The sequence below is a fragment of the Semicossyphus pulcher genome, unplaced genomic scaffold, assembly GCF_022749685.1.
Source record: "Semicossyphus pulcher isolate SPU_LCO1_2020_fin unplaced genomic scaffold, fSemPul1.0.p SCAF_4, whole genome shotgun sequence".
Lineage (NCBI taxonomy): Eukaryota > Metazoa > Chordata > Actinopteri > Labriformes > Labridae > Semicossyphus > Semicossyphus pulcher.
In genome coordinates this window covers 5,367,531-5,392,467 of record NW_027211715.1, presented here as the reverse complement: position 1 = coordinate 5,392,467, position 24,937 = coordinate 5,367,531, and the positions used below count along the sequence as shown (strand labels likewise).

At 41.9% G+C, this 24,937-nt stretch overlaps 2 protein-coding genes across 3 annotated transcripts; both read left to right on the top strand.

Moving 5' to 3' along the window:
* Positions 1-60: 60 nt before the first annotated feature.
* On the top strand, positions 61-5,333 carry scly (selenocysteine lyase). Of its 2 annotated transcripts, none has more exons than XM_069680280.1 (13): positions 61-113; positions 1,043-1,142; positions 1,295-1,404; positions 1,606-1,706; positions 1,838-2,018; positions 2,164-2,291; positions 2,475-2,630; positions 2,716-2,822; positions 2,943-2,979; positions 4,127-4,210; positions 4,419-4,518; positions 4,692-4,767; positions 4,867-5,333. In XM_069680280.1, the coding sequence occupies exons 2-13, from the start codon at positions 1,051-1,053 to the stop codon at positions 5,018-5,020; spliced, it is 1,326 nt and encodes a 441-aa protein (XP_069536381.1). In that variant the 5' UTR covers positions 61-113; positions 1,043-1,050; the 3' UTR covers positions 5,021-5,333. The 2 variants fall into 2 exon arrangements, with proteins under 2 accessions (XP_069536381.1, XP_069536382.1); XM_069680281.1 differs by lacking the exon at positions 61-113 and adding an exon at positions 797-885.
* Positions 5,334-5,782: 449 nt separating this feature from the next.
* On the top strand, positions 5,783-24,478 carry espnla (espin like a). Its single transcript, XM_069680512.1, has 11 exons — positions 5,783-6,076; positions 6,962-7,152; positions 9,975-10,161; positions 10,249-10,431; positions 10,545-10,676; positions 17,814-17,978; positions 18,078-18,219; positions 18,308-18,474; positions 18,561-18,725; positions 20,487-21,454; positions 23,947-24,478. Exons 1-11 carry the CDS (start codon positions 5,783-5,785, stop codon positions 24,476-24,478), a joined length of 3,126 nt encoding a protein of 1,041 aa, XP_069536613.1.
* Positions 24,479-24,937: the final 459 nt, after the last annotated feature.

The window sequence follows — 24,937 nt, the reverse complement described above, 5'->3', positions numbered from 1 at the left end:
CTGGCAACCCACTGAAGGAGCGCTTCAGCCAGTCATACAAGCGAGCTAGCTAGCTGATGATTGACACAGACAGTAATAAATCTATTCAGGAGGTCTTCTCATCACTTTACAAGGTCAGACGCAAAGCCAATAACTTCAGCCTGTCATCTCATATGAAGGAGAATATACCTGACTCATTTTGAGATCTTAAAAGCAGAATGACTGTTAGCTTAATGGAATATTCCTAGACAAAATGCTTTAGCAACACAAGCTAGCCTTAGCTAAAGTTAACAGAAGTCACACAGTAAGTTAGTGTTAGCGGGCTAAATATTACCCGAGGTCTGGCTGACATTGCTTGGGTTAAGTCTGACAGGTTGTTTAAATGTTCCCGCTATGAGTGTTTTTAATTCACCGTGATCGTAGTCGGAACCAGGAAGCAAACCAATAGCTAAGTCAGTACCAGTCACACTTGCTGTTGAAAGCATTGAGGTAACGTTTGCCGACAGACTGGACGTAAGAGAAGAGACTCTGACCAGAGTTAAACTTGTTTGAACCAATTCTTCGCTTCAAGTGTGTTGTTAACAGCCGTAACCTCGGAGATACTCGGCACTTAATTACATATTACGTGCATACGTGTACACTACGTGGCAGGATGGGAAATAATAGTTTGAACAGCTACCAGCCACTTTAAGATAAATGTTCAAATAAAAGTTCCGAGTACTATATCAGCATTTTATTGCAGAAATCTACCTCTTTCATATCCTACCAGTATTTGGATGATGTTTGGTGCATGTGTAATAACCAGGATCAAGTATGAGCATACAGTACCTGATCATCTGAAAACCATAAAGATAACACCTGCTGTTTGATCTGCAGTCGTGCTCTGTTCCAGCTGTCCTACCTGCTGTAAGGAAAATATTGTGACCAGAGCTGACACCGTAATTGCAACTCTCACTAATTCAAAAGTTGAGAGATATTCATGCATTACTGTGGAGAGTCAAATATGCCTTTGACTTTGGTACATCTATTCAGACTTGCTATTAAATGCCTTCTTCCTATCTAGGATTTATCATGGCCAAACACTCTGATGACATCCCCTTGGTTATGGGTCACACCTTCACTGACCACACCTTTCATCATTATTCAGAAATGAATCAAGACAGGTAGGAAGGTTTGAGTTGGAGTGACTAAATGAATGCAATACTAGACTGATTTGATTATTATGTTATGCTAATGTATGTGTAGCATATAGGATTAACCCAGTACATGAAATAAGACATGAAAGCTTCTCTCCAATGTACTTCATGTAATTAAGGATCTACATGGACTATAATGCCACCACTCCACTTGAACCTGAAGTGATCCAGGCCATCACAGAAGCCCTTCAGGATGCTTGGGGAAACCCCAGTAGCAATTACATAGCAGGTGAACAATACAGTATTTAATCCTGCATCAAAACAGCTGTGAAGTGATTTATGCAAATGGTACAGCAAAGCTAGCTGTATCTAATTTCCTTATTATCTGTTTACTGTACTAATGGTGCTTTCTTTGTGCCTTGCCATTAATGTTACTCCTTCGTATGCTGACAAAAAAGAGATGCTTATTGCGGAATTATTTTATTTGTAGGTGCTAAAGCCAAGGCAATGATTAATCAGTCCAGAGAGAATGTGGCGAGAATGGTTGGAGGTAGAGCAGAAGACATCATTTTCACATCAGGTGGAACAGAGGTAATCATTACTGTAACTGTGCCTTAAATTGCCCTGAAATGCGACATCTCTAAATCCCGGTGCTGTAAAATGTTTTGTGTAAAATCATGCATGCATCAGTGGTTAATCACACCAAACAACTCTTCTTTCAGGCCAATAACCTGGTGCTCCACACGGCTGTGGAGCACTTCAGGCGAAACTACCGGGCTGCAGAGGAAGGAGAAGGGCACCTCAATGGAAGCACTGCCTGTCTTCCTCATATTATCACCTCTAATGTGGAACATGACTCAGTCAAATTAGTAGCAGAGCATCTACAGAAAAATGGCAAGGCAGGTAGGAGACACTCCTGTAAAGTTTAATTCAGTTTTTAACCAGGAGAAAAAGGTATTTCTAATGACCTAAACTTGGCTTTATTTAACAAGAGCTTACTCACCTTCGCTTCCTTTCTTTACTTGTTTGTGTGTCTTATTTGTCACAGTTGTGACATTTGTGCCAGTGTCTAAGGTGACAGCCCGAGTAGAGGTAGAGGATATCATTGCTGCGGTGCGTCCAAACACTTGTCTCATCTCTGCCATGCTGGCCAACAATGAGACAGGGGTCATCATGGTAAGAAGGAGGGACTTGGAAACCTGAAGGCCTCCTCTATTTTCCCTTACAAGTGCTTCTCATTGCAGTACGGACATAAAGAAAATCTTCCAGTGTAAAAACAAAAGGCTTTCATTTTGTATGTAGCTCTGTTTACATTACAATCTAAAATGTCTGTATGCTGAATCATCTTCTTCTTATCAGCCCATCAAAGAGATCTGCCAGAGAGTAAAATCCCTCAACAAGCAGCGTGAGCGGCTCAGGATCCTGCTGCACACTGATGCTGCTCAGGCTCTGGGGAAAATCCGAGTAGATGCCTGTGAGCTGGGGGTGGATTATCTCACCATAGTGGGACACAAGGTCTGAAATTACTTGTGTAAAACATCTTGACTTGGAATCAGAGAAAAACGATATTGACAGATTTTGTTATTTTTAAACTTTATAGTTCTACGCCCCTCGGATCGGTGCGTTGTATGTGAACGGCCCCGGAACTAAAACGCCATTGTCTCCAATGCTGTTTGGAGGAGGACAAGAGAGAAATTTCAGACCGGGGTAACAAACTACACTGTGTCACTTGAGGAATAATCAATTAAGTACTATAACAGCCAGCAGAATATATTGTCTGTACATCTAAATACAAGTTTCTATTTTCTCTCCTTCTGAATATTACAGCACAGAAAACACACCAATGATTGCAGGTTTAGGAAAGGTATGTTTTCTGCTACACTATTTTATTACTGAAACTATTACTAGCAAGACCTTTGACGGTCAGGGAACATTTTTCTTGAAGCTTACGCTGATTGTTTGGTGCTTATTTTCATGGAAATAAGACTCTTGTAAAGCAGTTTGGCAGTTGGTTACAAATCTTTAACAACAGGATTTTTGAAGATTTGAAAATATCACAGCGGTTACACCTGAAACCCTATTAGAGGAGGACTTACAAGTATTTGTAAGACAGACTCTTAATTGTTACATTGTGCATTTACCTGGTTACAATGGTTATAGAAGGGATGCTTGAAGTTTATCAGAGTTGGGCATGCATAGAGAAAGTCAGTCTATATGATGATGTCCACGATTATCACATCTTTTTAAAGTAGTAAGAGCATTTTATACACATATTAGAACGTTTGACACAGCGGAAAGCTGCTAACTTGAACACCAACATGTATTGATGGAGGGACAGAAAAAAAACACTTAAGTCAAGCATGAACGTTGCACAATGACAAGACAGTGTGTGCAGAGATGCAGTATTACCTATGAGCAGTTCATCTGTCAGTGCCTCATGACAAGACAGAGCAGCAAGAATTGTTTTATACAGATGACAAGAGTTAATGCAGATGCTGATGCATACTTCACCATGCTTGACCCATTTATATGAGAAAGTTTCACACTGTCACATTTAGCAAAGACGCCAGTCTGCAGTGCAGTGCACACACTTCACTTTATAAACTTGGTTATATGAGGCAACATGATCAAAATATATTTTGTGTGGAACTTAAAGGGATGAATGAAAAAGTGTTTGACCATTAAAATCGCTGGTCTAGGGGCACTGATTTGGCTCGGTTGGTGGAGCAGGCGCCCCATGTGCTGAGGCTGCAGTCCTCGACGCACCGATCGCAGGTTCGACTCCCGGCCTGCAGATCATTTGGTGCATGTCATCCAACACTCTCTACTCATCCTGTCTCACTTCAGCTGTCCTATCAATAAAGGCAAAAGTAAAAAAAAAAAAATTGCTGGTCTGTTGTGGAACAGTTTAGACAAAATAAAAAAACTAATATTATTGATAATGTTTTATTTATCTTAAATGTCATAATATGTTTGATTAACAGCGTCTAATTTTCTGATGTGTCATTTAGGCTGCAGAGCTGGTGACCTCTAATCTCTCTGATTATAAGAGTCACATGCTAAGTACCAAACTCTACTTAGAAGAACGACTAGAGGTACGTTTGCAATCTCAGATTCTTACTATGACTGTGATATTTGCACATGGTGATGCTATCATGTTTATAGTGTAAAGGAGTTTCTTTGAAATACCGGAGTTTGATCGAGGTTAACAAAGATTTTTGTTCTTGGATTTTAATAAATAGAACAAATTGACATTATTCATTTGCGACCAAAAGCACCCCATCTGTATGTTTTCTTTTTCAGGCTGTCTTCCAAGACAAGATCCAATTCAACAGTCATTACCCCGGCTCTGATATCCTCCCTAACACATGTAACATGTCCATCCTGGGCCCAGGATTACAAGGTGATGTCATGACTCCTTCATCTCTGTCCTATGTCTGCTTTGGCCTGTCAGTGGCCAAAACAGTGTCCTCTAACCCTACACCAATGTTAGTCAGAGGAAGTTCATGACCTCCGCAGGGCTATTTGTAAACTACAAAGGCTTTGAATGATTAATCTCTCTCTCTGCTGCTTTAGGCTGGAGGGTATTGTCCAATTGTGCGAAGCTGTTGGCCAGCGTTGGTGCTGCCTGCCATTCAGACAATGGACACAGGTAAGATAGGTGCTCATTCACCTGCTATCCTTTTTTCCAGACTTTTTATTTATTGCAGTTACATAACTCTCCTCTCTCGGCACTGTGTCTGTCCCTCAGGCCCTCCCATATACTCCTGAGCTGCGGCGTCCCCTCAGAGGTGGCAGCGAACGCCGTGAGGTTGAGCGTGGGCAGGGGGACGACTAAAGCAGATGTGGACGCCGTCGTGGAGGACCTGAGGGAAACTGTGCAACTGCTGGAGGAAAGGCATTGATGGCATAAACAGTTATCCTGGAGGTCAAATGAGGATGTACATAATTAAAAATACATCTGTGTTTATTGTTGCATTAACTGAGCGTGTAAAATGGATGAAACGTTTAATATAAATAATAAAAGGGAAGAACTGGAGGTGACTTGAGGGGAGATGTTATGGAGAGATGAATGTGCTCAACTTCCATCACGTCATATGAGTAGCTAGTCGGCTAATTGAACTCAGGGTACATGTATGAGTATGAAAGCATTTACATACAAATGTAATGTATTTGAATTTATATAAATCACTATAAAATATGATATAAACATTAAAATCCTGCTGATGAATCAACTGTATTGTCAGTAGTTGTAAGAAATAACACTCACTGTAATCCACCATGCCTTGGCTCTGACTTCTCCCATTACTTAAGTTTCCGTGCTGCCTCAGCTCCCCCATCTCCAGTGAAGCGTTGGTGCGTGTGCCAGCATATGGTCACTGCCACACAAAGGAGAGCAGGAGGCCACGAGTGGAGCGCCTACACCCGTCTTTCATTACCTTTCTATCTCGCTGGCTCTGACCCCCTCCTCTCTCCCCAACAGCCATGCAGGCCAGCTGGCTGCCGCTCGGGTGTCACTTTCCTGGCTCAGAAGGAGGCAATGAGTGCATTAGTTTTTTGTTATTATATGAGAGTCAACCCTGACAAAGAGATGATAACCTGCTGGGATGTTAAGAGCTGCAGGGAGCTTGTTTTGTGTGCCATAACCTACTCATAACAGCCAGGTGATGGTGCTTCATCGGGCCATCCAGGCGGCCCGAGCCGGGGATCTTGCACTCCTGAGGAAGCTAGCATCTTCCGGTCACCTCTCTCCAGCCATCACTGATGCACAAGGTGCTGGCCCAGTGCACCACGCAGCGAGGTGTGGACGTCTGGAGTGTCTGCAGTTCCTCGTGGGTGAGATGGGGCTGGCAGCTGACACCCGGGCCTTGAACAGAGCAACACCAGCACATGATGCAGCAGCTACGGGCCACATCCGGGAGCTACAGTGGCTGGTAGAGCAAGGAGGCTGCAACATCGAAGTAAGTTTATACACTGAGAGCAATCTTAATACACACAAAGAGATGGAGAGAAACCTACCCCGAGAGCTCAAATGCCTTGGAGAGATGCCACGTGTCCAGCGCTCCTGGTAATTTCTGCTCACTCAGTTGTGCACGAGTCTAAATTCAGGCTTTTGATGGCCATCTAACTGATCCCAGAGTGAGGTTACATCACTGCAGTTGTAAAAGGTACAGTACCTTTTCAGAAGTATTACCAGCTGGTTACATCATATGGTGTTGACTTACTGGGTAGCCATTAGTATTATGTAGCAAGTGTTATTATGTCCAGATGCGTGAGGGGAGCTCCCACTGAGCTTTTAGAATACAGTCAAGTTAACTTTAGGCTCTGTTTGAAGAGGGCTGTAGATTACACTGGAGCAGCAGGGATTAATCAGTTAATCAAAAGATTGTTCACAGATGATTATGATAATCAGTTAATGGTTTAGGCATTGTTCAAGCAGAAATGAAAGACATTTGTTTGTTCCAGCTTGTAAACTGTGAGGATTTGCTGCTTGACAGTAGATTAAGAGTCTTTAACTTTTGGACTGTTGGTTGGACAAAAGATGTGATTTGATGACGTCACTTTGGGCTCTGGGAAAATGTGATAAGCTTTTTAACAAATTATGTAGATCTATTATGATTTAAATAACAGAATCATCCCTAAAATTAAATTACAAAAGTATTGTTTCATCTTATCATTTCCTGTTAATCTGTTTGGAGACCATCAGATATCGTAATCCAAAGTCCTCCTAAGAATCCCTACTGCAGCTTTGGGATCTAAGTGCACCTGAAGCCCCTTTTACGTGTCGTAAAAAGAAAGACTTGTACTACAATAAACTGATACTGAATCGTTCTGAATGTTTCCAGGATAGGGATGCTGGTGGTGCCACTGCGCTCCACCTCGCAGCCCGCTTTGGTTCTGCTGGGGTCGTTAAGTGGCTGCTGTCTGTTGGAGGATCAGCAGAGGTGGAGACAAACTGTGGAGCTGTACCTGCTCACTATGCTGCAGCCTACGGGGACCTCACCTGTTTAAAACTACTTGTAAAACATGCACCTGGGTGAGTTCACAGCCATCCTTAGTTCTACCTTGAAATTACTATAGTATAAACTCAGCTTTAATGGGGACTTTTCTTCAGAAATCAATATAACTTGTGTAATTGTGTGGCACTAATTATTGAAGAAGCAGATCTGTTGGGACGTGTGCAAAAATGGCGAGTTAAATACCAAAACTATAATTTAATCAGAGGCGAACAATATAAAACAGTTTAACAAACTAACTATAACTTTTAAGAAAAAGTAACTTAGCCTGACAGGAATGTGCCACCTACTGTTCTTCTACCTACAACATACCAGTAACTGGTCTTTACTATATCAGCCTCACGTAGTTGGGATGTACCATCAGTGCAGGTTTCCATAAGGTGAGCTCAAAGTCTTAACACAACATTCCTCCCTTGCTGAAATCATAATGTATTTGCTGCCATGACTGCTCCATCCTCTAACAGTCCAAAGACATGCTCGCTAGGTTCATGTGTGACCCTTAAATTGCCCCGAGGTGTGGGTGTGAGTGTGAAAGGTTGTCTGTCTCCATGTGTCAGCCCTGTGATTGACTGGCGATCAGTCCAGGGTGTAACCCCACCTCTCTCCTGATGACAGCTTGGATAGGCTCCAGCCCTCTGCAACCCCTAACAAGATAAGAGTTCTAGATAATGGATGGATGAATCTGCTCTCATGACTTCTTCAACCATTAATAGAAAGGAATTTCCTTAAGTTTTAACACTACTTTATTTATTTCAACCATGTCACTTTATTTTCATCTAACTTTAACTATTTATACCATGTGTCCATTACTTTAAGTCTGTTTATTCTATTCTTTCCACCATCTACCAAGTACTTTTGGCTAGCTAGCTTTATTTATTGTAACCATTAGTTTACAGTAAATCTTTTAAAGTTGTACTAATTACTTTTGTTACTATCTATTTCAAAAGTGTAGGAATCTACTGCAACATTTTTCTTTACTTTAATCTGACGATGTCCAGCGTTTTTCCATTTCTTCTAACTAACCACGTAAAGTTTGGTTTAATACTATTAGCTAATGAATTCCGGCTTCTCCCTTCATTCTTGCTATCTAGTTTTCACACATTCAGACGCAGCCCATGGTGTAACTCTCTCACAAGTGACTCAGACTGGTGTTTTGGGAGGTAATATACGATATATAGGGGCACTGGTTTAACACAGTCGGTAGAGCAGGCGCCCCATATATAGAGGCTACAGTCCTCGGCGCACTGATTTCAGGCTCGACTCCCGATCTGCCGATCATTTGGTGCATGCCATCCCCCACTCCCTACTCCCCACATTACCTGTCTCTCTTTAGCTGTCCTATAAATAAAGGCAAAAAGCCCAAAAATAATCTTTAATATACAGTTTATAAGCCAGTCAGCCTGGTAAGATAAGAAAAAAAAAGCCAACAACAAGTCTATAGAAAAAAGCCGAAAGTAATGGTGGCATTTACATGCTGCTTATTTATTGTTAGTGGTTAATGGAAATATACCGAGGATCAGCATCAGACCAATTTATTATCCTCTTGCAAATTCCCATCTCTCCTCCATCTCTTAAACCTGAGACAGTGGCACTTAGCAAGGAAGTACCTGATAAAGATAGGTTGCTCTCCCTCCTTCATCTCCTTGTTACAGGACTGTAATTTGCATGACGCATGGCAGGGTCAGACCATCACATGTGACCATCAGTAACCTATGAATAATACATGCCCGAGTAGACCCTGTCAGTCACATGTCAGCCTTGTGGAGGTGGCGGTATACAGTGTGTAGGTGAATGTAAAGGCAGCCCTGCAGTGTCTAACAGGCTTGATGGACTAGAAAAGAAAAGGTTGTGATCCTGATCTCAGTAATATATCCTATTGATTGTTTTTATATCATTGTTATATTCATATTTGTGGTGGAATTTATAACACATTTCTATGGAGATTATCTGGATTTAAAAATATTTAAAACACCATTGAATTCAGTTTAAAAAAAAGAGCTAGCATCCAAAAATCTGTACATTTAACAAAAGTATAATTACTGTACCCGATTGGTACTTTACTACAATACTGAGGTTTTGGATGATATCCATCCATCCATTATCTACACCGCTTATCCTGTTCAGGGTCCTGGGGGGGCTGGAGCCTATCCCAGCTGTCATTGGGTGAGAGGCGGGGTACACCCTGGACTGATCGCCATGTAGACAGAGACACATAGAGCTACCTCTCACTCCTACGGGCAATTTCGAGTAACCAGCTAGACTGGTCTAGACTGGACTGTGGAAGGAAGTTGGAGTAACCCACACATGCACGGGGAGAACATGCAAACTACACAGAAAAGCTTGAACTAGGAACCTTCTAGCTATGAGACGACAGCACTAACCACTGCACCACCGTGCAGCCCTTGCTGATATTTATTATTCAATTATTTTGTTGACCACCTACTGCATCTAGTGTGTTTTATTTCTATACCAGCATGTGTTTTTAATATTGAAGAGTTTACTTCAATTTGTGGCTGAGGGAGGGCTGTAAAAAAACGTTCAAATCAAATGTTTTATTTCTAAAGAAGACACACGTTTAAGCCTCTTCAACACAGAGTTGAAACACATTTTTGTGATATGTTATAAAACCATTTTATCATGATCTTTTAGATCCTTAAAGTCCTCTTTGTAAGATTCTGAATGTGATGCTTTACAGCCTTACAGGAAACTGTTTATATCTGCTGCTCATGTGTTTTAACATCATGAATTGTCAGACTGATCATTGTTCAAGGCAAAATTTTATATTTACTACGATTCTGGCAATATTTCTTTTAGCATGTAATACCTTAACGTCACTGCACAGGTGTGTGAACCACCAGACCGGCCTCGGTGCTACCCCGCTCTACCTGGCCTCCCAGGAGGGACGCCTGCATGTTGTCGAGTACCTCGTGAGGGATTGTGGAGCTGAAGTTCACCTGAGGGCTCACGATGGCATGACCTGCCTGCATGCTGCTGCTCACATGGGCCACCAAGCTGTGGTGGAGTGGGTGGTCAGTAGAGAAGAACAACAAGCGTTTTCTCAAAACATCTGTGTTTTTGTTTCACAACTATGATTCTTATTCTTTAACCTCAAACAGGCGACCTGCACTGACATCAGCCTGTCCTGTCAGGACAGAGAAGGAGCGACTGCTCTGCACTTTGCTGCCAGCAGAGGGCACTATTGCATCTTGGAGACGTTGCTCAACATGGGTTCAAAGGTCATCAAGGATTACTGGGGAGGGACCCCACTTCATGATGCTGCAGAAAATGGAGAGCTGGAGGTGGGATGTAACTTATTTTTTTAGTTGTTGTCATAGTTTATGTCTAATTAAACTGAATTCATAATGAAACATTTTCCACATGTGGTTGTTTCTTCTCCTGTTTCTTCTCTCAGTGCTGTAAAATCCTCTTGGCCAACAAAGCAAACCCCTCAGACCAGGATATTGATGGGTTCACAGCAGCAGATTTGGCAGCATATAATGGACACAGTGAATGTGGCAGATATCTGTGTACCATGGAGAACAACGTAAGCACTCTCTCACCTACAGTATATTTTGTTTTGCAGTTTCCCTCCTCTGTGTCCTCCTTTTGTGTTAGCACTGCCCAGCTGTTTACTCTGGCCTGAAAATCAAAGCTAATTTGTTAAGTACGGTGAACAGCAAACATCTGGAAGGTCTTGGAAGCTCGGTGAATCATTTAGTTAGTTTGTGACATGTTTTTAATGCAGGTCAAGCCTGTCCCTCTGAAGCACTGTTGTCTCCCACTCAGCCTGATTGCTCTGCTCTCAGTTTAAGAGGTCTAGGAGAGTGGAGGATGATAGCTTTTGTGTTTTAATAAGGCATTACAGGCGATGATGCCGTGAGTGCTGGAGGAGATTTGCGTTCTCAGCTTGCTGCTGAGGACACTCTGAGATTACCTCTTTTGTTTTGTGCAGAATGCACGACACTCCCTAAGGTAATTGATGAATATTTTAGTGTTAACACCATTGTTTGTGCTGGTGTTGCCTGTTCAAGTCAGGGGTCAATGCGGTTAAAACCAGCCTGCATTTAACTCAAATTAATATCAGACTAATGTGTGTATTTTAGTTAGCTACATAATTATTTGGTTTAGTGGATTAGAGTTGAAACTTATACTGAAATTTGAGCTTGTGGAGCTGATTTTAAATCGGAAACAGAGAGTACTGTTAACTGAAGGAGCCTGGGGACCGCTCAGTCAGCAGACTTGTTGAACTTTAAAGTCCACCTGCAGTCATTTTTTCTCTCTTTCGCACTTCACTCGCCGCTTATAGCGCAGACTTCACAGAGACGTACACAGAGTAACGAAAGCTGTCAGCCAAAAGACGCCATTAATAAGTCAGCAGAGAAGAGCAGCACTCATACATGAAGAGGATGATGATAGGGAGCCAGCGAGGCGTTGCTGCGAAGCTCTCCCTTCAGATATAATCCTCCCCATGAACAATGGAGAGCTAATTAGCGCCGGAGCCGCTGCGACGTCCAACGCAGCCGGAGCCCGCGCCAGCTGAGGGCCTATCAGTTACCCCTCTCCAGCGGCTCAGGTGGAGGGCCCGGGGGCTGAGCCCGTTATGAGATCCACAAGCTTAAGTTTCAGCGTTTTCACCGTTCTGATGCCTGGAACCGGCAACTCTATCCCTCTGTGGACTTGGAGAGCAGGATGTCACTGGCTTCAAACACACGTTTGATTGTGTGTCATGTTTTTTCCAGAGACTTGGAAGTGCTATGATTGTCACCTCTGGATACTGTGTGATGTCGGTAGCAGACAGAATGATGTATCATGTTTCTTTTGATCGCACAAACTGAGGCTTGATGTGAACAAAAGGGCCATCTGATAGAGAACCTGAAACAGCAGTTGATTGATTTTAATCAGCATAATATTTAGAGGGTAGACTGTGTATTGCTGTGCAGGTAGACATGCTTTAATTACATTTCTGGTGGTGTTTCAGGTTTGTTACGTGCTGGTTTCATTGGTTCTTAAGTGTCACTCAGATCATCTCATTTCCGAGCAGTGACCTAAATGGGTTGGGATGTTGACCAGGGAGAGCAGTACATTTGGCCTCTTCGCATGTTTGGATCGCTCACAACGAGGTCAGACCCGTTCAGCTCTGTCGACCGCACTTCCTCACTTCCTTGCATCTCAGGAACAGCTGCAATCAAATAAACAGAGTGTTGTGAGGTTTACTTCACACACATTTGTGGCTTTTGCTCTCCATTCACAGAGATCAGGCCAAAGATGTTTGAGAGCAGTATTTTTAGATGACTTGAACAGAGGAAACACTGTTTTCCAATTCATCTCCGTGTTTGTTTAAAACGTTGCTTAAGTTTCCGCTTCCGTTTTTTGCAATCATAAACCAAACACACGTTTTACAGCTTTTTGCATCTGCGTTTTTTAAAATATATAATCAACATTTTGAGCGTCTAATATGCTTATTGTGTTCGTTATTATGTTGGAGATGTGAGAGAGATGTTGGAGGTCTGTTAGTCTGTCTGAATCCTGAATCTTAAGAAGCCTGTTGCACTTTTATCACAGATAAACAATAAAAAATGCAATGGTACTATCGATTGACAGAAAATTTATTTGCAAATATTTCAACAGTTTATGGATCCTTTAAAGCAGCTGTGACTTTGTTTTGAGTTTGGTGGCGCCTGTGGACAAAAGCAGTACTCCTGGTGTTGTTAAGATCTTGATCTGGCTAGCATTAGCATTTGTTTTGGAAGAGAGTGAAAGAAAGACATAACTTCTTTTTTTATCTACTGTTTTTCTTTCTTTAGACATCTGATTGTAGAAGGCATAGCATTTTTGTGAAACTGTGTCAACGTCTTTTCAGTACTGTTCAAACCTTGATTAGCCTATAATCAATAGACTTGGTTGCTCAGCATTTGGAAATTTGTTGTTACCACCAAGTTATCAACAGTACCTAGTTGTGCTATGTCTTCATTGTTCATTGATATAACTTGGTATCAGGGCCAACATGAACGTTACCTCATAAACCAGTTGTATTATAGTCATGTGCAGAGTAACCTCCAGTGACTGTACACAGCCATGTCCCGCATTGTATTGTTAAAAGAAAATAGACATCGAGCGTTCCTGTCTGGGAAGAAAAGCAAATTCAGGAACAGTTTCCGACAAAGGTTGGCTCGTGTTTTTGCCCATGCTCTGTGACTTTTCATGTTAGCGTTTTTGTTCTTCAGGCATTTCTTTGATTGTGGGGCAGCTGTGGCTCAGTGGTAGAGTCGGTTGTGGTCGGAGGTTCGATCCCCAGCTCCCTCATGCTAAATGTCGACATGTCCTTGGGCAAGATACTGAACCCTGAATTGCTCCCATCAGTGTATGAATGTGTGTGTGAATGGGTGAATGGGATATGTAGTGTAAAAGCAGCTTTGAGTGGCACTATATAAGTACAGTCCATTTTATATTTCTGTTTCAATTTTTGCAATCCTCCCTTTCCATGAGAAGTATTCCCAATAGAAAATTGCTGCCCTCACTCACTGCAAAATTTAACGTAGGCTCTTTCGGTCCGGCTTTTGTTGAGATCAGACCCTGTGACAAACTGATGAAACTCCAGAAATGTACTGGTTAAGGCTCCTTGGGTGTGAATGTTTCTGGACTTTCTTTTTAATATCTTCTGTTTTGTAAATTGTGTTGGTAATAGGTCAACTTGGGCTTTGGGAAATTGTTATGGACACTTTCTAGAGACCAACCATTAGTTATAAAAAATCAACAGATTATAAAATGGCCATCTATTTGTTGGTTCTAAAATGTTTTTTCACTAAAGAAGCCAGAATGCATCATGCATGATGAGGCAGATGTAATATTTTTCAGGAAATTGGTGAATTACTGGATGATTTCAGCCGTTAAATTTTTAATATGTGGCCAGAATTTGTCCCAGCTCTGAGTTTGTTGTTGCCAGCTTCATCCTCTAAAGAGTCAAACCCATCTATTGACACTTATGGTATCACATTGTGTTTCCACTGTCACATCTCACCCATGTGACCCCCACCCTCACAATAAAAAACACCTGATGAATAAGCTCCTCCGTCCAATTGTCCCAAGTGGAAAAAAGCACCCGAACGCGCATGGATAAAATGTCTGTTTTCCAGCTGCTTTGACAAGTCTTCCGCTGATACCTCCCTTCGTGCTACAACGTGGCCATTGGTTTGTCCATGCATTAGTGACATTACCGGCCATCCTATCCTGTGCCTTAATTATTAACAGCATTCTCCGATCAGAGTTTATTGTTTATTGCCTGGCGGCCCTTGGCCACTGGCAGAGATGCTGATGTTGGTGTCAAACGAGTGGTTGGTGATCTTAAGATAGTGTCACATCCAAAACACTGAGCGACCGCCCCGGATACCTGACTGCGTGAGCCGGTGCCTCTTGAGTGTCAGTGTTCAGTGAAGTCGTACTGGTGAGCACTGGGAGAATAGCTCACGGTTAAGGTTAGTGCGTTTTGTGCTGCTTCATTGATCATTTCCTCTCTGATTTGTGGTGTGTATGCTGCTTTTGCTTGTTTTTGCTCTTTTTGTGCTTTAGAACATGATTTTTATATATTTAATTTTTTTCGTAAGTGACCGGACAAGCTGAGTAATAATTAAAAGAAATGAAAGGAAAGTTTTGTTCTGTGAAAGAGGCCCTAGTTGGCAGATGTTTTGGCAGTGTTTTTGCTGTTTTCTGATCAGTTGTGGCCTCTTACGGTTAGGCATGACTAATATCCCCTGCTCATGACCTTACTATATGTTGTCATTGTTGTTTTTCGAAATTTGCACGTCTTTTCTTCCTGTTTTTGAATCCTGCACTGTTTCTACATAAACTTTCCCCTGTCACAATGTTCCAGTATGAAGTAGACACATAATACTTTTGCTAACATGTCTTGTTTAGCTACTGTGGATGCAATAAGCTGTAAATACTGGCAAAAACATTGTTTCAATCAGTTGTGAGCCTCTTAAGCATTTACCTCCACACAGGAAACCTGAGAGCTTTTTAACATGTGAGTGGACGTGTATTTACACTATAGTGTTCTGTGTATAATGTACGACCGCTGTATACATTCCACATTGCAATTTATCACCAGGATCGTGAAGGTTTCACATGGAAACAGGTTGTTTTAATGATTGATTTCAGTGTGCAGAATTACAAGACATGTTTTTTAAATACACATGGTGTTCTGAAATACTTCAACCCTCTCGTGGCTCGACCCACAGGGACCACAGATTACTGGTGCTGCATGTCCGACATTGAGAGTAGCTGTTTCTTAACTCTTGGCTCCTAATCTGTAGTGATCGGGCTCTTTGTGGTCTTTGATAGAGGGAGAGTGGATCCAGGCCAAAACAGGGCTAGGCTATCTATATTTGCGTGGCAATCGTGATGGGGTGCTGATGAAAACCAAATGCTCTCTGGCCACTGGGACTAATTAAACACATATACGCACTCACACACAAGGACCGGTTCACCATAGCTTTTAGGACATTGAACTGTTACGAGAAGGGTCACAAAGGAATCAGGCTCCCCCCCCTCCTCTTTTCCCAGCCCCGTTGTTTATCTATTTATGGATTGCACAACTTCGGGGAAGTTTATTCCTCCACCCGAGCAGTGTCACAGCATATTTCGTGCTGTTTGACATCAAAGTGCCGTGTGAGAGGAAATGGCAAGGACCACCTCATGGACACAAAGCACAACAGCATGCAGCAGCATATTAGCGCTGCCTTTGATGTTTGGGTTGCTAATAATGTCCTCGGAGAGCTGAATTTGATATGCATTCTGCATGGAGTGCATTAGGACAACGCAGGTTCATTAAAGGGGATCTAAGTGTTTCCATACATGCTACATCCTCCCTGGAGTGGTGTGAAAGGCTGCCAATTATTCAAGGTTACTTACTATCCCATGCATTTGTTATGCTCTTTTGTCTTTCATAAAGGCTTTAAATTGTATTGATATGTTGTATTTAATGTTGACATTTTATGTAATTGTATGAAACCTATTTTTGGGTCCCTTTGTTGGGAATTAGCAAATTGTTTAATCGGCGAAAATCAAACATAAAAACAAGCCGAACTTACTCCTACTTACATGCTAATACTTGAATACTTATACATACTTAAACAACACCTACAACAAATACCAATCAACCGAACAAAATGTGTGATTGATGATGTTGCGCAAACTGTAAATACTTTTCCTACTATATAATTCCTACTATATAATATATGTGCATATGTTTCTATTTTTGGGCAGAACCAACTTCCTATGACTTGCCTTTTTTCTTTTAACCACTGAAACCTCGGTTATGTGAAAAATATTGTCTTTGACATCAGAAAAATTACCTTTAGTTCAGTTTTTTTTCTAACAACCATTGAACATGTACGTTTGTGTTTGTGTCACTGTCACTTGTTTTACATTTGATATGAGTCAAGCCTGTTTTTCATTTAAAGATTGTTCATCTTAAAGATACAATTTTGAATATTTCAGTCTCGTGCTCTTGAGCGCCTCTTACTGGAGATCATCTGTAATTGTGGGAGCACCCTTCCAACTTCAACCAGACGTCTGTGGCCAGTGCCAACGGAGCTGAACGTCACAGTACCAGCATAATACAAAATAAAATATATATAAAAGATAGAATAAAGATCTGTACAAAAATAGAATAAAATACAAATACAGTAGAATAAGAAACTAGAATAAAGACTATAAAAACTCTAGGTGCATTGTGATGGCTGTGTGCAAGAAAGTCATTCACATTGATTTTCCTCGCTTTCCTTTTCAGACTGTTTGCCTTCATCTGCGTTTCTTTTTCTTTGGATTTTCACTTCTTTTTGAAGTTGTATCTGTAGTCATCCATCTTTTCTTTGTTTGTTCAGCCATAGTAGATTACTGTTTACTTGCAACTCTTGCAGACCAACCACTGATGGCTGATGGAAAACGCGTCACTAACTGGGCGCCGCTTGTGATTTTTCCGCACACTCAGTCCATAAAAATACGATAGACTGCAAATGCAAAGGATTTCATCAGTGGGCCATAGGCTCAATCACCATTGTGTTACCTCAAACGGTGATAGATAGAGACTTAACAGACATTTATTTGAATGAAAAAGTTTGAGATTATCACTTTAAGAAAGTAATGTGAACACTGTGATGTACAGTAGACTAACTACAATTATGGCCTCTCTCTCTTCAGAGTTTTTCTCCATTGGTTTCACACAATTGTCCCATAAAGAGCTTTGTTTTCATTCATTCATCCTTTATTTAAGCTTGAGAATCAGAGGTTCAGAGGTCACCTGATAATGTTCTGCCTTATCTTAATCTTATTCCAAAGAAAAGTAATGTGTATCCGTTGTGTGCTGCCTTCTTCGCTGTTTGAAAGCATGTAGAGATACAAAACTTTTGACTTCATAATCAGCGTGAAGTACAGAAAATGAGTCATATCAACAATGTGAGTTTCCAAAGTATTTTGGAGCATCAATTCGCTGTTTTGTAAATGATAGTTTTGCTTTTTGTACATCTTTTTCAATTTAGCTTCTCTTTACGCATATAGAAGAAAATGCTACAGATGCCAGCTGACAGGCCACCTGTACACCGATTTCTCATGATTTTAGCAGCCAATATAATATTAACATTTTATGTATGTGAGTCTAAAACAGTGTTAAATGTGATATTTGCAGACAGCCTGTGCGGATCAGTCCATCGAGGTGATTGTTCCAGCGGAGGAAGAAGTGAAGGTGAAGCCGGCAGTGTTGTTGCAGTGCAGCAGGGAGGACTACTACGGCGGCCTGAGTGACACATGCAGGGACAGTTACAGCAGTAACACCCCCATGGATAGTTTAAAGGTAAAAGCTAAGATTAATTATTGATCATGTTTTCATTTTTTCACAATTTCCAGTTGTAACCTAAAACAACTGACACGTTTCTTTTATTTCCTCAATTAGCAACCTGAGAGTGAGGAGTCCCCGCAGGCGAGATACCCTCAGCCTCCCCCTGCTCCTCCTTTACCTCCTGCTTCAGCCACACCTGCCCAGCCGTTAAAAACTGGAGTCAACAGAATGGAGAAGGTTCAAATTGCTACATCTGGTGAGAAAACTATCTATCTGTTTGCTCTTTTAGCAAAGCAAAGCAACTAACCTTTCAATGACAAACATGATTATGATTTATGTTCCAGTAATTAAAGGTTTCAATCAGCCAAAGGCAGCTGGGAATAAGGTAACCATCCCTGCTGATAAGACGCCCAATGCAAATCTCCTGGCTGAGAGAAAACTTCTTGGTGACATGAAGTCCATAAAATCCTTGAAACAATCCGGATTATCAGGAGTCTTCACTGGACAAGCAGTATGTGCAATAAGCATTCTTCTTCTGTACATCCTCCTTTAGGGAGTGCTTACTGCCTTACTCTACAATGTCTTGCATCTGTGCAGAACAAGATGGTGGTCCTGCCCACTGAGGAGGCCAACCTGTCGGACATCGACTACCTTGTGCCCACTCATGACGAGAGAGGCCGGCCCATCGCTGAGTGGAAGAGGCAGGTGATGGTGAGGCAGCTGCAGGCCAGGCTGCTGGATGAGGAGGACCAGAGGAGGAAGGTAAGGTGATAATAGGACTGGAAAAAGCTTGTGGACAGCTTGGAACTTTTGATTACAGCAGATAACACTTATACAAATATCACAATACAGTACACGTTTCATTAATCTACATAACTAAAATGATGTGATGTTAGAGATGGAAAATATACACACATCTTTTTCAATAAGGTGCTGGCTTGCAGGTATGTATCAGAAGAAAGGAGATGATGGCCAAACACTCTGCTGAAATCTTTTGGTTTTGCCTCCACGCAGCTGCTGCGAGGGGCATGTTGTCTTTGGGTTTTCCGCTTGTCCGTCCATTTGTTCCATTCTTGTGAATGGGATATCTTGGACTCAAGAATGAACTGATTGGAATCTGGCGGCCGCTGTGATCTCACAGAAAAGGTTTTTGGCAATAACTCAAGAATTTATTTGCTGAGTGTGACAAAATTTCCCTCAAATGTCCCAATAGGAAAGTTTATTAACCTCACTCTGACTTCATGATGTCCTTGAAAAACAATTTTTTGGCCACCACTCCTTTTCCTCTTCCTGTGAACAGGTTATATATCGGGGGGGAAGGAGGGAAGATCTTCAAATTTGGCACAATGGTTCATTTGAACTCAAGAGGGAACTGATGTGATTTTGGTTGTCAAAGGTCAAGGGGCCTTTAGCTCAGTAGGTAGAGCAGGCACCTCGTATAGAGGCAACAGTCCTCGTCGCACTGATCGCAGGCTCCACTCCCGGTCCGCCGATGACTTGGTGAATGTCATCCCCACTCTCCACTCCCTAGCCCCCCCCCTCTCCCCAGCTGCCCCCCACAATAAAGGCAAAAAGCCCCCCCAAAAAAATTATAATCATCAAAGGTCACTGTGATCTCATGTCTCTTCCCTTCTAGTGAACAAGATATTCAGTAACGCCTTGAGGGAATTTTATCACATCTAATTATTTTTATTTTTGTATCCATCTGAGAGGAAGACGCCTGCTATCATCACTTAGTCCACAATCTCCCCTCACTGTACTACTCGTATACTGTTGTTCTAAAGTCTTTAGAAAGGTCTATCACCAATCACTTGCTCGGCAAAGAAACAAAGAGAAAGAGAGACGTTCTCTTGTTTTATGTCCTCCCAGATAATGACTGTGGTGTGACCTTTTGACCTTTTCCTGTTCAATGTTGGTGTCAGTGGGAAATATATCAGTGGTGTTAAGTACAACTTGACTGGTAAGCGGAGGCATACAACGGCCGGGTGGTTTTAGCAGGTGACTCTTCTACACATCTTGCCTTCAGATAGCACAAAAGGCGAGTGGTCCATTTTCACTGTTGTTTTGTGAGAGCTGTATTTGAGTGTATGGTTGTTAGATAATTCATGTTTCCAAAACATCTGCTGCGTTTTTCCAGTTCAAAATAACATAAGAAGACAAAAACGCATAAAATTAATCTCTTTTGTTAATTGATCGTTTGCAGCTGTAGAAAAGTCATTCATATGTTGTACAGCCTTCTTAAAACAAGTCCCCTTCTAAACCAATGCTGAATGAGTCAAACCAGACCACAGTGAGCAAAGCAATGATTGTGGTCTGATGTTGTGACGCTACCCTCATTTACTTTATATTTCATAAAACAACTCGCTGAACCCAGAACACATAGCAAGTCATAGTTTTGAGGTTTGGATTGTAGTTTTACTGTATCATTACTCCTCTCACGCCTTAGCAACTTGAAATTTAAAACTACTGTTAAAATGACAATCTTCATTTATTCCTGCCTGCTGTTTGTTTCCTCCCTCTCAGGAAAATGGGAACAGATATGCCAAAGTCACCTGGAGGTACTCCCAAGCCCACAATGCCATCCTGGGACCCTCTGGTGAGCTGCTGGCCGAGGATGACCTCATCTATCTGGAGCAGCAGATTGCCAACGTCTCCATGCAGAGGAACTGTGAGGGCTACGAGCTGGAGCTCGCTCGTCTGGCCGAGGAGCTCAGGCACATCCTGCCAGCCCCCATAGTCAACATCACCGTCAACACACAGTTCAGACACTTCACAAGTCATGTTCCTCTACCTGTGTGGTGCGGCCGTATCTCTGGCATCGTGAAGAGCATGTCTCTGCTCATGACCAACCTGACAGACCAGCCCTACTGCAAGATGCCCAACACCGACCTGAACACTGTGTTCTCTCAGACGCCTGACAGACAGAACTCCACCAGGGGACGCAGGGAGAGGATCGAGGATGAAATCCATCAGTTTGGAGTGTCTGTAAGGACTCTGAAGTCTAATTTTGAAACACAGAACTCACCTTTGTCAGATGAGCCAGATGAGCCAGAGGAGGCAGTTGTGTTAAGTTCTTCCCCCCAACTTGAGGTCACAGAGTTAGAAAAACAGTCTAAAGTCTTGAGTCCAGCCCCAGAAACAGATCAGAACAGTGACTCCGGCATTGACTATGATGAAAATGTTGCAGACGTTCAAGAGACCACCAGCCTCAGAAAGGAGCGTATCGTCGTGCTGTTCTTAGGCCACTGGAAGAAATCTGCCTACACTGTGACGCTGAAAAGCAAGGACGCAGCAGAGAGGAAGATGAGCGGTGGTAACTCAGAGACGGGCAACAAAGCGGGGTCAATTCGCAGGGGCAGCGAGGAGAGCGCCCAGGCAAAGATGATGAACAGCTCTCTGGGACATTTCTTCAAGCAGAGGAGTGCCGTCAACAAGATGCTGGGGAACTGGAGGAGCATGATCTCCAGTGTTCCGTCCAGACAGATACGCAGGTAGGACCGCTAACTCATGTTGTGTTAACACAAAAAATATGAATAATTTGGTCAAATAAGAAGGCACACATACTATTATGGAAAGAACTGACTCACTGAAAGAAATGTCATGGCCTAAAGGTATAATAAGTAGGATTTTTCCTTGTATTTTGTCTGCAACCGATTCAAACTGGGCCCCTCCTCCTGGGCTCTTTGTCACCACAAGCTCACTCTCACTCTCTCATGCGAGAACACGCCCACCCCGCCAAGCTAACACCGACAGCATCACGGTTACCTTTGCTCTAGCATGCTAACCACCGGTTACCTTTGCGCTCTCCTACCCAGTTTAAGGCACCTACCTGTCCAACAGAAAGAAGGCCAACTCTGCATCGCTCTTTCCCTATGTTCGCTGGTCTGAATGGGGCCCAGTTGCTCATTTGAACCATTCCCACACTCACCTGTACGCTGTGATTGGCTCAGGGAACAGCGACCCTCCTAAAAACTTCTGTGCAAAGCAAAACAACAGAATAGATGCAGAGGGAAGGGTCTCACAAGGGCCTGCACACACACTCACCATCACACATGTATAGAGGCCCATAAGTGATGATTCATATTTTATTTTTCTAGGAAAATCCTACTTATTATACCTTTAATTAAAGTTCTGAAGTATTTACGGACAATTTCTATTTTGTACTTCATGCTTGAACTGAATGAACTGCTGAGATTAAATCTACTAATTAATTAAAGATGCAGTAATCCATGGACTGAGCTGGAATTAAATAGCTCTTTTTTCTGCGTGACCTGAATGAAGGTTAACAAAAATAATTAATCTGTAATTTTCGTACGGAACATTGTGTGTTAGATTAAGCGATTTAGTGCTGCTTTAGCTCAGTGGGTGGAGCAGGCGCCCCATATACAGAGGCTACAATACTCGACGTAGCAACTGCAGGCTCGACTCCCGCCCTCGACCCTTTGCTGCTTTTTATTCCACCCTCTTCTCCCCATATTTCTGGTCTCTCTTCAGCTGTCCTAATAAATAAAGGCAAAACAGCCCCCCAAAAAAAATCTTTAAAGTGGCATCCAGCAGTGAGATAAAACTACTGATATTACATGCTGGCCTTTTAAGATATTCACAGAGAGCCAAACACATCTTATAGCTCCACTAATAAATCAATTTTTATCAAATTACTGTGAGTAATTTATAAAGAGACACGGATGAAACCCAAAGAGAATTGAACCAAGCTTTACTATTAACTTCTATGGAGCTCTGACCCCCTTTAAAAGTAGCTCATTGTTTTGGTTTTAGTGCCCCCTAATGTACTCTTTTTCTGTCTTCTAACAATTATCAACACCTCCTTTTTTAAGCAGCAGGCAGGACTATTTTTTTTAACATACAAGCTCTGATTAACCATTTGTTTAGCAACCAAGGGCGAACAAACATGGCAACTAACTTGTAAAGAAAGTTTTACAGTAGCTAGCAGACATTTAGCAGGCTACACACCCTGATATTCTTTTGTTGAGGGGAAATAGTTAAACAAGTCAACATTAGACATTCATTTGTAAGGCGGCCAGAAACACGTTTTAAAGTTCACGCTCATGTTGCACCATGTTTGCTAACACTTTTGTCCGTTTTTAAAGAGCAGCTCCAGTCATGTCTTCAGACATATAAAATGCTCTGCTTGAAATAATACATTGTGTCTGATATGTTTTTTCTGCATCTCCACCTGAATCTGCATAGTCCCTGCCCATTATGTGCTACGTTTCTCCTTTCGTAAAATTACAGCTGAAAACAAAACACTCTCTGCCATCGTTTAGTGGCAAGTTGTTGAGGCGTAGCTAGCTTGAAATGTAGTAATAAGTAGTAGCAAGGTTAACGTTAGTAGTCAGTAGTGAGTTTGCAAAAATAACGATGACAGTTAGAGCTGACTCCCACATCGCCAAAGTGGTTGCCATAGGTTGCACATAATGATATGCATAGCGTCACCCCGTCCATTAACAGGATTGGCTCCTTAGGTTTGTGATGTCTCAAACCTGCCAATCTGAAAACGTGTTGTTCAGCCTGTCCTTGGTACACTGCACTTTAAAAGCAGACATGCCCAGCCATGGAGATGACTGCTTATGTTGTCCCTGATATGTCTTGTAGCACATGAAGAACACCACATGGAAATGTTTACAAGGTTAAATACTTGATGTTCACTGGAGGGGGGCTTTAAGCTTGTTGAGATACTCACCTCTTTTGAATCCTAAGCTTAGGATTTGCTCAGTTTGACATGAAAGATTTGGGTAAATGTCCAGGACACAATTTAAAAAATTACAACTCAACATCTTATACGTTTGGTTTGGAAAACTTTTTGTAGTGTTAAAACAGAGCTCATCATCCATAAGTAATCTGACTGAAAATTGATATTGAATTCATTCAGCAAGGAAAAGTTCCAAATATTTACTGGTTAAATTTGGAGCCATATATGTACCTGAGTGTTTATATATATTTAATAACCATCTGGTGTTCACAGGCTTCACAGGCAACAAGCCCTCTACTCACCTGAGCAGTTCCTTCCTCGTCTGGATGGGGTGCCCGTGGAGTACGACAACCTGACCCTGGATCTCTTCATGCTCGGCTATTTTCACATCCTGGAGTTGGAGCTGCCTGTGGACGAACGCAAAATGAGGCACCTGCTGTGTTTCGAGGTGTTCGACCACGTGGGGAGCTTCCCCTGGGAGCTGGTCCGGGACTTCCACAAGGCCGTCATGCAGGACATCGAGGCCGGGAACCGAGAGTGGAAGGACGGCTTTGAGGACATTAAAGTCAAGTTCTTTGGAAACACCGTGAGTCAGTCTGAAAGCAGTGCAGAAGTGGTGAAACACAGCCTCCCAGAGGTTAGACAGGTCCCTAAAGTCATTGTGCAGACGCCTACACCTGATGAAGGGATGCTTCACAGTGGAACCGACATTTCCAGTTTTAGTAATGAGGAAATCTGTAAATACATCGACCGCAGTTTTGCGTTTTGGAAAGAGAAAGAGGCGGAGATTTTTGACTTTGAGTAGTTGCTTGTGTCATCTTTTTGATATTTTTGTAGTAAAGTTAAATTAGGGCTGGGTAACAAAATTACAAATACTGTTTATATTTTGTATTGAACTGTTTTGATGTTGAACTATGAGGAACCAAAAGCTAGCACAGAGTGATTAGCCAGACTGTTAGCTTTGTTTACTTATTTGATCAGATTTTGCCTAATTTGAATTATAATTTTCTTAATTTTATACTTTATGCTTTTATTGTGTTGGAATTTCAGAAGTTTGAAGTGAAATTTAAGAGTCATAAAAACATGTGTATGTGTAGTAATATAAGATATTTAGAAGATATTTTGGTACTGCTGTTCAAACTCAGGTTTCAAATTTTTAACAAATTTTAAATCACACCCAGCCCTGTTACAAAAACCAGAGTGCCTAGAATACTTTTGTGTTTTCTTGAGAGTTCAAATCTTTGTTTTGACATTATTTTGTTTT

Coding starts and splice junctions, on each gene's coding strand:
- espnla (XM_069680512.1), top strand. CDS start 5,783: ATGGTGCTTCATCGGGCCATCCAGGCGGCCCGAGCCGGGGATCTTGCA. Junction 7,153..9,974: donor CTTGTAAAACATGCACCTGG/GTGAGTTCACAG, acceptor GTCACTGCACAG/GTGTGTGAACCACCAGACCG. Junction 18,475..18,560: donor GAGTCTTCACTGGACAAGCA/GTATGTGCAATA, acceptor GCATCTGTGCAG/AACAAGATGGTGGTCCTGCC.
- scly (XM_069680280.1), top strand. CDS start 1,051: ATGGCCAAACACTCTGATGACATCCCCTTGGTTATGGGTCACACCTTC. Junction 1,707..1,837: donor TCACATCAGGTGGAACAGAG/GTAATCATTACT, acceptor CTCTTCTTTCAG/GCCAATAACCTGGTGCTCCA. Junction 4,768..4,866: donor CATTCAGACAATGGACACAG/GTAAGATAGGTG, acceptor TCTGTCCCTCAG/GCCCTCCCATATACTCCTGA.